This window comes from Phragmites australis, chromosome 10 (genome assembly GCF_958298935.1).
Source record: "Phragmites australis chromosome 10, lpPhrAust1.1, whole genome shotgun sequence".
Lineage (NCBI taxonomy): Eukaryota > Viridiplantae > Streptophyta > Magnoliopsida > Poales > Poaceae > Phragmites > Phragmites australis.
This window is the reverse complement of record NC_084930.1, coordinates 24,072,906-24,086,453: the sequence shown is the minus strand read 5'-3', so window position 1 is coordinate 24,086,453 and position 13,548 is coordinate 24,072,906. Positions and strand designations below refer to the sequence as shown.

At 43.8% G+C, this 13,548-nt stretch overlaps 1 protein-coding gene across 1 annotated transcript; it reads left to right on the top strand.

The window, feature by feature from the left end:
- The first annotated feature begins 10,988 nt into the window (after nt 1-10,988).
- LOC133930396 (uncharacterized CRM domain-containing protein At3g25440, chloroplastic-like) lies at nt 10,989-12,711 on the top strand. Its single transcript, XM_062377034.1, has 5 exons — nt 10,989-11,158; nt 11,244-11,589; nt 11,699-12,100; nt 12,251-12,488; nt 12,639-12,711. The coding sequence occupies exons 1-4, from the start codon at nt 11,088-11,090 to the stop codon at nt 12,440-12,442; spliced, it is 1,011 nt and encodes a 336-aa protein (XP_062233018.1). The 5' UTR covers nt 10,989-11,087; the 3' UTR covers nt 12,443-12,488; nt 12,639-12,711.
- Nucleotides 12,712-13,548: the final 837 nt, after the last annotated feature.

Below are 13,548 nucleotides of genomic sequence, written 5' to 3'. Positions count from 1 at the left end.
GCGGAAACGTAAATAAGGTAGAGGGAGCAAATTCGGCACAAGGAATTTTTTTTCTCGTGGTATCAATGGCATGAATGTCACCCCTAGTCCACGATGGAGCTCTATAAATGATATGCTCCCGATCGGCACCCGATCACAGCTCTTGTGCCACCAAGTCACAAAGACAAGGCTTTCACCCGGATGAGCCACCAAGCTATCAGGGTAAGGTCTTACCACTAGCCTCTCTTCCGGTTCCTTGTCGCCGTGATCACTTCGAAGCTTGAGCCAACAAGACAAGGGTCTTCGCGTCCATGCACAATCACCTTATCACCACTCCACACCAAGTCGGAGAGTTGACAAGCTTGCCGGCGAGTCATCAAGACTCCAAGATCCCAGTGTACCACTTGGTACAAGGTTGCATCACTCCTTGATCCACTCTCTAGACAGCAATCACCTAGTAACACTCTCTCTAGGCCTATAAGTACTAAACACTCTCTAATGTTATGCTCAATCACCTTGGATAATCACTTTAAGCACTTTGGTGGCTTGGATGTCTTCTTAGGTGTACATGAACTTCTCTGGACTCCAGCAGCACGCCACTACTTTAAATGAATGAGTGGAAGGGTATTTATAGCCTCAAACCCTCACACTAGCAGTTAACCCAACGGCTCTGAAAAGCTGTTAACACCGGATGATCCGGTGAGAACAATGGTACTAACACTGGATCATCTGGTGACTACACACTCACAAACTAGTCGTTGGAACCCTACTCAAGACTCTGCGAACATCGGACACTTTGGTGTATACTTCATCTCTATCATCGGACTATCCAGTGAGTTATCCTGAGCCACCCGAGCCTTTTCTTCTTCTCGGTGTAAATTGCTTCTATGTATGCATTCGGTGCGCATCACTCCATCACCGGGCTATTCGGTGAGCTGACTTCAATCAACCGAGCCAATGCAACCCTCTTTGAAAATAATGCTCCAATGTTACATAACCTTCATCATCGGACCATCTGATGCCTTAAACTTTGTTCTACTTCTTTGCACTGTTCATTGTACGGTGTTCATTCCATTCACACCAGACCATCCGATGGGTTGAACCTTCGATCTTCAGTGACTACATCCTTCTCTGTTAATAATGCCCCGGTGCATTCATCCTTCTCAACACCGGACCATCTCGTGGATTGAGCCTTCTCTTATTTTCTCTAGAAATGCTCCGGTGCAATTCCCACTGGTCACATGACTATCTGGTGAGGTTTAACCTTCATTCTTCAGCACATTACCTTCTCTTGAAGAATTGCTCCGGTGAGAGCTCTGTTCAAACACTGGACCTTTCGGTGAGGTTTTCAGGCCTCTCTCCCATTTGACAAATATACTCCGATGAGTTCAAACACCCAAAGCACTGGACTATCCGGTGAAGCAAATCTTCCTAGGACTTCTCCAATTCAATCCAACTTTATCTCGGCTGCGGTGGCTTCTTCATGTATTGCATCCATGAGATCTACTAACATATATTCTTGACAAACATGTTAGTCCCATTGACTATGTTTTCATTAATCATCAAAATCACAATCATAGCCTAATGAAGCCATTTTCGTTACAATCTCTCACTTTTTGGTGATTGGTGACAACACAGCCAAAACAAGTGTCACATAATGAATGATACCAAATGTAAAGATCATAAGCGAGCACAAAGTCTTACCAAATTTCTTAGATGCATGTTCTTATCACTTAGCCCCCTTTTGTTGTGGCTCTTTCTCTATTGCCACTATCTCCCTTGAACGACCTATGCGAGAGCTTCTCTTTTGTCAATCTAGGTGCCTAGCATATTTTCTTCTCCGCTTTTGTCAACTTTGGCATTCCTAGATATCTTGCTTAATGCTACAATATCCTCGCATTGTTCATATTGCTTTCATCTTACTTTGGTCATCAAATTTCTCCCCCTTTATCAACAATCTCCCAAAAAGGACTATAAACACATGTTGAACTCAAGGGAAAGATATTAGAGCACATGAGAGAGAGCTTCACAAATCATGATCCAATAAAAGGATAATAATTATACAGATATCACTACAAATGAATGATACCAATTGTACTCTATGAAAGCATATAGATCATAATTTATGAAACTCACATAATATAGTCTAAACTCCCCCTATATGTGTGTATACATATGATGAGAAAGAAATATATGCATAACTAGACAATATATCAAGATAAGAAGTTTAAGCTATATTATGCATGAAGGTAGCTTAAATAAATAAAAGATTTGACAATGATACCAATTGAAGTATTTAAACATTGCATACCTTTGGAGACATATTGATTGCTCTATGAGACTACAAAAGATGTCACTAGAAACACATGTTAGTCTCAAAATCATAACCTATAGGATATACTCCCCCTAAATATGTGTATACAAGTGTTGAATACTTGTGAAATATACATATGCATTTGTTATTGATAATAATGAGGATTTATCCTATAGATTGGATCATGACACATAAAAGATATCAAATGTAAAATCTAGTGCTATGAAATGAACCTACAATTAATAAACCATATAGGTTGCTCATGGGTTAGAGATAAACATAAGCAACTTACCATATGAAAACATACACTAGGCATTGCAATAAATTTAAGTAAGCATATGCAACCCTAGACAAGGCAAATGAGCTAGATGCAAAATAAAAACGCATGAACATAAGTCTACCTACCATTTACTCTTTGTCCTTCAGATGGGGATTTGGGTATTTGATGATCATGATGTTCATCAATACGCCTATTTTGTATACTTGGCTTCTTTACTTGAAGCTCTAGTTTATTTTGTAAGGCAAGCCTCCAAATCCCCAAGTTAACTTGTGCTTCAAGTCTTCTTTGGAACTCAAATTGATTGGGGCCCCTTCATATTGGTGATGACTTCCTTGGGCACCCAAATAGGTTGGTTCCACCTCCAGTCCTTTCCCCCTACCATGTGTGCAACCAACTTACCATTGTCCTTCTTCTTGAGCTTGTAGTTGTTGCTCTTGTTCTTGATCTTGTAATTGGGCTTGGTGTAGAGGTTGAAGGTCTTGTTGGAGAGGTTTATCATCTTTTTCTTCTCATTGGTCTCCTTCTTACGTTGTTTGCATTGGAAAGACTTGTGGCCTTCTTGATGGCATTTGAAGCTTATCATGGTGGACCCCTCTGCAAACTTTTTCACCATGGTTTCACGGTTATCTTGAGGAGGTTGGATATGATTCTTGCCCTTTAGTCTTGCCAAGTCCTTCTTGAGCTTTTTGACTTCTTGCTTGAGCTCATCATTTTCTTGCGCAATGAGGTTATTAGATGGTTCTACAAAAATATTCTTAATGCATTTCTCATTGCAAAGGGGTGAGCTAGATAAAGCAATTAAATCATCATAAGAAGTAGAAATATCTACCTTATGATTGAAATTAAATAGAGAGGTAGATTGCTTCAAAGGGACCTTAGTTTGAGATTCAATGCACTCAAATTTAACTTTAAGCTCATTATGCTCCATGTTTAGCAAATTGAATTTGCACAATAATTGTTCATAATTAGTAACAAAGGTAGCATGAAAGTCCTTAAGCGCATTGAATTTTTTAAGATCTTTTGATTGTTTCTTAAGGACCCTTTGTTGCTCATTGATCAAATGAAGGAGTTCATTATAAGAAGGAGAATCCTCATTAGATTCATCATCACTTACATCGCTATCCATACCTTTGGTCATAATACACTTGTAAGATGACTTGAAAGATGATGACTTATGTAATGACGACTTAGAGGAAGAGCTTTTCTTGGAGGGGAGGATGATGAAGCTTTCATCACTTGAGCTTGACTCTTCATCGTCGCTCACCCATCTCCCTATGATTGCGAGTGCCTTGGCTCTTTCCCTTGTCTCCCTCTTCTTGATCTTGGTCTTCTTTTCCTTCTTGATGTGACCAATTGTGTTGACCAAGTCTTTAACGATATTAGTGACGGGTCACATTAATGTCTGTCACTAATAATTCAGTCATTAGTGGTGGGTATATGGGGCACATATCATTAAATGTAGTCTACTCATTAGTGACGGGTCGTTATGAGATCTATCACTAATATTAAAGTAATTAGTGACATATTGTAGTTATTATAGTCACTAATGACTGACTCATTAGTGACAGGTGTCCTTATGAACCGTCACTAATTTCTGCCACTCCTATCTACTCGACCACTCTTATCTGCCCATTTGTCTACTCGACCACTCTCATCTCCGCTCCCCTTCTCCTCCCACCGCCAAAGTCGTTCGCACCTCTCCGTCGACGCTGTCGTCATCCTCCCCCCTCCACCACAGCCTGACGTATGCCGTCGCCCCCTCTACCCGCTAGGGTTAGGGCGATGGATCAAGGTAGTGGCGGGGGCCATTGCTGTCGCCGTGGCGGACTTGGATGGATCCGTGATATGAATTGGCTCACGCACCAGGTATACACTACCCTCCAGGCATTCCCCCATCGACGTTCCCCCATCGGCCACGATCGAGACCGATCATAGTAACCTTTTTTGTTTTTCTCTCTCACTGTTAGGCTCATAGTAACACTCATTAGGACGCAACAATTTAATTGAGTTTTATAGTACATTAGGCTCAATTCATATCATCCTATCATGTAGGTGTTGAAACCGATCCTATGGCTTAAAGAGGTAATCTTTTGTGGTATTGTACCTTTGTCCCTACGATAGGTGGTATTGTACCTTTGGTGCAATCCACTCTAGATGGAAGGAATTTTGTGAAGCCATCTATCTCTTTTGACATATGTTCAAGGAGAGAAAGTAGGGGGGATATGCATGAGCCATGTGATGTTCATTGGACCCTTGTCAAGCGCATGCTCCGCTATGTTTGTGGCACCACATGGCTCGGCTTCCAGTTCCTCACATCGTTGACCACTGACCTCATCGTCTACTCTGAAACAGATTGGGCTAGGTGCCCAGACACACGGCGATCCATGTTAGACCGTTGTGTCTTCCTCGGCTCCTCCTTGATATCATGGTCATCAAAGCAACATCCCATAATATCTCGGTCAAGCACTGAGGAGGAATACCACGTGGTTGCTATCACCAAATGCTGCTGGCTCTGTCATCTTGTACAAGAGCTTCATGTCCCAATCAACAAGGCTACCATGTTGTATTATGGCAATGTCTCTGTCGTCTACATGTCATCGAATCCAGTTCATCATCACTGTACCAAGCACATGGAGTTGGATATACACTTTGTTCATGAAAAGGTTTCATTGGGCGAATTACGAGTTCTTCACGTGCCGACTAGCCACTGGTTTGCATATATCATGACCAAGGGACTACCAACAACTGCCTTTGAAGAATGTCGGACCAGTTTATGCATCACTGAAGACAACACATAAATTGTGGAAGGGGAGGTGTTGAAGGAGCTAATTCAGTCTCCTAGTAGTTCACCACATCATTAACCTAGCCCTATTCTTCTAGCCTTTGTTGCTGACCATGTACTTGGTTGTTATCTAGATGATAGGCTTTCGGTTATTGATAATGCACTCGATTGGACACTATATATTTACATCAAAACACTCAATACAATGCGATGCATTCTACCGTCTGCTTCAAGTTACCCCCCCCCCCCCATATTTATTGAGCTTAATTAATTCTCTCCCCCAAAACCCACAAATTGTGAAACCAATAATTATAGCATGTAGATCACCAAGAAAATGGCCCATTGAATGGCATAGTGGCATTGCATGCACACAAAAGACGAGAGAATGAGTTGATGTCTAATGTTGTTGATGCATGCACATTGAGGCAAAAGAGAGGAAATTCATAAGGAAAATATGAACATGGATGAGTCAACCTCTGCATGGATGAGTCAACCTCTGCATGGATGAGGGTTGTTTTATCTCTACTAATATGAAGCATGAATGTGGTTGTGCGTCACCCCTTCCCTCCCCTACCAGCACCGCTAAAAAGCAATCGCCCTACAAATCATCTGAAAAAACCAAAGAAGATTAACACAAAAAAAACCACTGCCCCTGCGCTCTACTCGCATCCTTGCCGTGCTAAGCTCAAAAACTCTATTCCACCCAGCGCGCCACTCACGTTGAGGCCCTCCACGCGAATCCTGCCCTCTGCCCCACGCTCCTTTCTCGTTGTGCGTATCCCGCCATCTGCCCTGCGAACCGCTCATGCTGAGGCTCTTCAAGTGAATCTCGCACTCTGCCCCATGCGCCGCTCATGCTGAGGCTCTCCTCAACTCCTTGCCACCGCCACAACCTCGCCACCACCATGCCCTCACCGCCGCCATGACCCTAAGCCTTCTCAACTCCTCATTGCCATCATGCCCCTGCTCATCCTCAACTCCTCACCGCCTCGGTGCCACACTCCCTCCACTGCCATCATTGAGTTCCTCGCCGCAACCACCACTGAGTGCTTTGCCACAACTATTGCATGGAGATCTTGGGCCCAACTATCTCTTCCTATCTGCCGCAACAACTATAGATTTGTGCTCATTTTGCAAGTATAAAGAGGTGCGAGCTCTCCTTCTCATACCTATTCTTCTTTTTCTTCCTCTGCTGCTCCTCTCAGCTCTCAGAACCTCTGATTGGCATTGGAGTTGCTTTGCTAGGAAGGGGAGGTCAGCAAGGAGGAGGGAGGGGTCACCATAGAGCTAGAAGAATTTATTCCTCCCTGGCTTACTACCGTGCAACCCTCGCTCATTCCCCTAAATAGTAGGTGACACCATTTCTTCTCTTCTTCTGACTTCTTCTACAGATGTCAAATGCCAGTTGTGTTTGGAGGATTCAAATGCTAGTTGTACAAATGGTATTTTGCCTTAGACAGGTTAGATCGAGTCCTTTCCAACAATTCATAGATAAGGACTCATAGATTGATGTTAGATCATATTTAGTGTGAATATGATATATCAATGCAGCTTGCACAATTGCCCAAGAAGAAACAATGCATGGACACTAGGTAATCTAAAGCAAATAATCATATTGGTGTTTATTTATAATTTATCATGAAAATTTTAGGTCAAATTAAGAGCAGCTAAGATTTTTCCTACAATGGAAATTATAGTAATTTTAAATCTAGCTGCACAATTTACGTGAATAATTTTGCTAGTATGTTTAGACGGATGAGCATGATAGGGACAATGCCGTGAGACACTATGCCTCGAATGAATTTCCGAAGGCTTCATGTTGAAGATCCTATTATTGTTACTGGCTCAAGGCATCAAAATTGTGCTTGCCAAACTAATAGTCATACATGTTAGTCTGCAACATCGTGGTGAAATATAGGTGGAAGAAGAGACAATGTTCCATAGTGACCAGAGGCCTTTTGTGGATATCTATATTACACATCAGCTGATTCCCTTATGTAACTATAGTTATGGCTTTGATAAAGAAAAAACGGAGCAAGGTAAGGAAAATATGTTCCTAATGCCACGATACCATTTCAATGATAAAGATCATACTGAACATCGTCTTTGTGACAAATCATATCAATATGAAGGATCATATCAATATGAAGGTACATAGACCCATACTGAATCATCACACAGTGTACTGCTTTAAAATCAAGTTACACTGAAAAATAAGATTTGTATCATTCAGCATCAATCCCTCCAACTCCCCAGCCAACAATTCCCAGTCCATTCATCATCATAGTGTTGGAATCAGTCCCCAGAACACTATCAGGATAAAGTAGGCCATTTGTGTTGAAAACAACTCTCCAAAGATATTCAAGATTTACCTACAATAGACTACATAAAATGATCAAAGGGAATTTCAAACATTAAAATAATCCCTGGAAATCGTTTTTTACCTGATGAACAATGCAAGAACCAGGAGGCATGATAAGCATATTGTGAAATGAAGAAGATACCCATTTGAGGCAGGCAAACCGCTCAGTATTCCTCTCAAACTCCAGTTCCATGTTGGCCTGCGCTGCGCTTTCTGACCTCACCACATCGTCTGTCACTGAGTGATCAATTACAAGGTCTTCTGGAACCTAAATGCAGAAGCGCAAAACTGAATATGACTACAAAGAATAATTGGAACAGATGCTGCTTGGCAAAAAAAAAAAAAAAAGATTAGAAAGGAAATATACCATTGGATTAATCTTATCAGGATTGCCACCTAATTTAGACATTGCATCCCACATGCTTGCGAAGTCAACAAGGACAGGAACCCCGGTAAAATCCTAATTTCGCGATATCGTTGGAAAGATATGCACATAAAATAAAAAACATATGGAAATTTAACCACAATCTTTGAGACGGATATATACTTGCAGAATCACGCGTACGTGCAGGTTTGAATGGTATCTCGACTTGTTGCATGGAGGTCTTCTCCCAGTCCATGATCTTCTCCACAGCCTCCTTTGTTATTTAGAACCTGTCACAATTTCGGATTGCAGACTCGAGAATCACAAGGACTGTGTATGGTAATTTGTCTGGAAAAGAATTAGAAAGCACTGATCAGCTGTCAGCGGCTAACTTTTTAAGACGTAGGAGACGTCAGATATTCTTTGTTTTATGGGGGCGACAATAACCAATGTATCTTGTACCCTCCCTCCAGTGACATTGAGGTACGGTATTGGCATGCTTAGGCATCCAAAATACAACTATAACCACTAATTTGTATTTTGCAATATAATATAATATTATAAAAGTATATTTCAAGACAAGTCTACTAAGCGCTACCGATACAGACAATGTACATGTATCAAGATGGTAAGCTGATATCGGTCAAACTCAATTGGTTTGACTGTACAGTAATACTTCCTGTAACCTAAATAAAATATCGGTGCAGAAGGTTAGTTTATCAATTCGCTCATCTCCAAGAGCAGGAAGGCCGTAGTAGTTGCCATAGCTGGCACCGTCGCCGTTCTGGAGGCTCATCAAGGCGAAGCTAAAGGGGTTGCTGCCAGTAGGCAGTAGCTGCAAATAATGAGCAAATTAGCGCAATTTACATTACGTTCTGCCTGCAAGCTTAATTGATAAATCTTCCACTATTTGCCAAATTATGAACTAAAAATGACGGAATTAGCACTTACTGCAGATACTACATGGAGACATAAAAAGAGCAAATGCACAAAATAGAGAGAGAAGGTACCTAAGAGAAAGCAAAATAAAAAAAGCTTAGCAACTAAAACTACATGCCCTACTTGAAATTACTTCTTTTACTAGACAAAGATCACAAGAAAGCAATGAAAGGCGGCCTGCTTAGCTGCGATCTCGGCCGTGACCTCTTTTGATGCAGCGAAGTCTTCGCCATGCAGAGGCTGGAAGGGCTTTGTGCCGTCTGGAGTACCGACCCAAGGTTCTAGGTCGGTCAAGGCCGGAGGAACACCGTCCCATACGGTAGCGGGGCTAGAGGGTATACGTGGTGTGCATGGTTGAGACAACCACGCATATGGTTGCATTGTTGCAACGGTGGATATGGTTGCTAGCGCGTTGGTAATTTTTCTGGTGGATTCCTATCTCTTTTTGGCACTTCTTTGTTCGAGTCCCCACGGACGGCGCTAATGTTGGAGCAAGAGATCATCTTGCCCCAGCAAGTACGGCGAGAGTTTCTTCTAAAGAGGAGACTCAAGTTTAGAGATGAAGTTTGAGAGGAAGGAACTCTACAAATGTATTGATAGTAAAAATATGGACCGGGCTAGGAGGAGTATCACAGGAAGACTTTGTGATTGTGCTCCTCCGTGTTGTGTTGAGCGTGCTCCATGTGACCTCTTTTTCTCCCAAATAACCACGACCCCCTATTTATAGGGTGGTACGTAGCTTAGCGTACAAGTTATCACGATGCACAAATATCTAGAAACTAGCCGAATTACTGAGTCTTATCTTGTATAACTACTTTTTATCCTACATAGAAGATAAATATCTACTATAGTAACTATTGTGGTGCTTGCCCTTTGAGGGGTGAGCCGGTTACCAATTGTGGCCCAGTGCCACTGCATCGCATTGGGTGTCAGGATAAGCACCACTTGTACCGACATTAATCGTCTGTCACCTCAGAACAGGTCGACTGTAGGAGGTGTCCTTTCTTCCCTGATATTATCTCTGGAGGCCGGTTGCATCTTTAGGTTTTAGAAGGCTATATAGGCACCAGAGGGGTGGCCCAAAGGGGTTCGCAGCCTCCAGGAATAATGCCTCTTGTTGAGTCCGGAGGCTGAAATCTCTGGAGGGACTGGCTGTTATTTTGAGTCTTCAGAAGACCATGTACGTACCGAAAAGGTAGCCTGAGAGGGTCCGCAACTTCTGAGGGTCGGACCTCCCGCTGAGGATTCGGAGACCGAAGGCTCTAGAAGGACCTTCGATTACGATCGTCAACTATTATCTCAGGCTGATCTATTTACCCCCAACAATGAGCAAATTAGCGCAATTTACATTACGATGTGCCTGCAAGCTTAATTGATAAATCTTCCACTATTTGCCAAATTATGAACTAAAAATGACGGAATTAGCACTTACTGCAGATACTACATGGAGACATAAAAAGAGCAAATGCACAAAATAGAGAGAAGGTACCTCAGAGAAACCAAAATAAAAAAGCTTAGCAACCAAAACTACATGCCCTACTTGAAATTACTTCTTTTACTAAACAAAGACCACAAGAAAGCAATTTGCACCATGTTACTTCTTTTACCAAACATGCCCCACTCATAATTTGCACCAAATGACAACAAGAATGTAAAAGGAAAATTGAAAGCAGCTGTGGAGAACGCCCCGTGCCCGAACCCAAGAGCGGAGCGGAGCGGAGCGATGAGCGGCGGGTCACCTCCAGCGCCGGCGCAACTCGCTTGCGCTTGGGGCATGTGCCGAGGAGGTGGCGGGCGCGTGCCGGGGTGTGGTGTCGCGGCGACGCGAGGAGGGAGGCTGCGCGCCTCGTGTCGCCCGGCCGCGCCCCCGCGTGGAGTCCTGGAGCGGACGCGCCTCGCCATATCCGAGCACCTCAACCGGACTGTGTTGATTCTCTCCAACAATGTAGGCCCACTTGGCCCAGAGGCCCATGGCTTTGCAGACGCCTTCCTCTCGTTTAGTGGCCCAAAACCCTTGGTCGCCGGGCGCCGGCGCGTTCACATCTTCCGCCGCCGCCGCCCGTTGCCATGGCCGCTCTCGCGGCCCGGCTTCTTCGGCGCCGTCCCGTCCTCTCCCCTGCGTCTCTGACCTCCATAAGGTTCGTCTCCTCGCCCCTCTCCGATTCAATCGCCTTCTCGTCCTCGCTTTAATTCCTCCACGGAACTGGGTTCTTTCTTGATCAGTGGTCCTTGGGACCGACTGCACGGCGGTGCGCGTTCGTCACCTTCTGTTGCGGGTTCTTGGGGACGGTCTGAACCGGAGACGCGTAGGCGGAGGTGGTGGTGGTTTCGCCAGCCTGTGAGGTACGGGAGCACGGCAGTCACGTTGGACACGAAAGGCGGCTTCGCAAGGTTCGCGGTGGGAGACCCGGGCTCGAAGCAGAAGGCTGGCCAGAGGCAGCCATCGCCGGCGAAGAAGAAGATGTCGAGGAAGGCCAAGGTCAACCAGCTTAAGTGGTACCGCCTGAAGGCCAAAAAGAAGATGAAGTCGCCCAATCCCGAAGTCAGGATTAGATACAAGCTCGAAAAGGTCTTGACTTTCACCACATTCTGGTACATTGGTTCATTTGCGCTGACATTGGTTATTGAACTAAGAGAATAAACAGCTGCATTGACTAATTTGTTTTTTGTAAATTCAGGCCAAGAGGAAGGAAGAATGGCTGATTGAGAAGCTGAGGAAGTACGAGGTCCCGAGGACGCTGGAGCCAGTTCACGACCCTGAGATTCTGACCGAGGAGGAGAAGTTTTACCTCAAGAGAACTGGGGAGAAGAAGAAGAATTATGTTCCTGTTGGGAGAAGAGGTGTGTTTGGTGGCGTAGTTCTCAACATGCACCTCCACTGGAAGAAGCATGAGACTGTGAAGGTGGTTTGCAAACCTTGCCGGCCTGGCCAAGTGTACGAGTATGCGGAGGAACTGGCAAGGCTCAGCAAAGGCACAGTCATTGATATCAAACCCGACAATACTATTATCTTTTATCGAGGGAAGACCTACGTTCAGCCAAAGGTCATGTCGCCTCCTGATACTCTTTCTAAGCAGAAGGTAATCAAAGTTATTTGATGCTGTACCAACTTATGTAGTTTGATTTCCAATATACCTGCTTATTGTGATGATACTATATTTATACAACCATCAAGTAATGTTATCACTAATCAGTTTCGTTTAATAATTACATGCATCTGTTCTCTATAGGCCTTGGAGAAATACAGATATGAACAATCTCTTGAACATACCAGCCAATTTATTGAGAAGTTGGAGAAGGAGCTTGAAGATTACCAGAAGCATGTTGCTCTATTTAAGAGCCGCGAGGCAGCTATTTCTGAGAAAATCAGTAATGAAAATACTACTGTTGATGGCCCTGCGTGTAGCTCAGATACAGAATGAGCCATCACCTTGATATGTTGGCATGACAGATCTTTCAACTATGAAGGTTTGATTAGATCTCACGAGTCTGCAAAGCTCAAATGCACAGCTTAATATTCATTATTCATTACATGTGCCCTTGGTTTTAGTGCTATAGAGAGCTTGCTATCTTCAGTACTTGGATTCAGTTAGAAATAATTGCTGTAGCATTTTTCAGGGAAAAGCTGTATTCTTAGAGAGATTTAGTCACAGTTGGTGGGAGAAAGAAACCTTTTCTTAGGTTTGATTTATGCTTCAAATTACTGTAAGTCATAGTATCATTTGATTTTCTCAGGGAAGTCTTGCTGTGCTGTTGCACTAATATCCCTACATTCGCCCCATTAGGAAAAGCTAATATTGGCTCGATGAAACGCTATTACTTGACAAATGACTTCATCAGCAATTTATGGTCACAAGTCTGGTAGCCTGATACTGAGTACAGATGGGCGATTTACATGTCAAACAGTATAATAGTCGAGAGTATTATGGTAATCTCCTAGTCCTAGAGTTTTCCTCATTTACTCTATCTATTGCTCCCATAGAACTACTATTGAATAAAAGTTACTATTTCTAACATAGTATTAAAGCTAGAGTTTCTTTAGATTCCACAACTTTTCTTGATCCAACCACCCATCACTAGCTCTCTCTCACCGCCCGTCCTCTGATTCCCGATCGGATCCGACTCTTCTTTGGTCGCATCTGCCTCTCCCTTGACAAGATCTAGCTCTCTCCCACTGGATCCGCCTCTTCGTGGTAGTCCTCGCCACCCTCACCAGTAGCCTGGGGCTGTCGTGGCTCCCCACACTCGCACGACACATCGGGATGCCGACTCCCGCCTACCATCGTCAAGCCTCGACCGTTGCGGATCCGGCTTCGTCTGCTGCCGACAAGACCTCTCTTCTTCGAGGCTCGGGTTGTGCCCCCGTCTGCCTCCCAAGAGTGCATCATGTTTGGCTCCATTGCCGTCTTGGCAGCGGCAGGTGCAACTTCCGTTGTTGTGACGCAGTCGTTGGAGCCTCACAACAATTCGATGATCACCACTGTGATAAGCGTCTCCGTCTTCATGGCCGTCTTCTTCCCAATCTTCA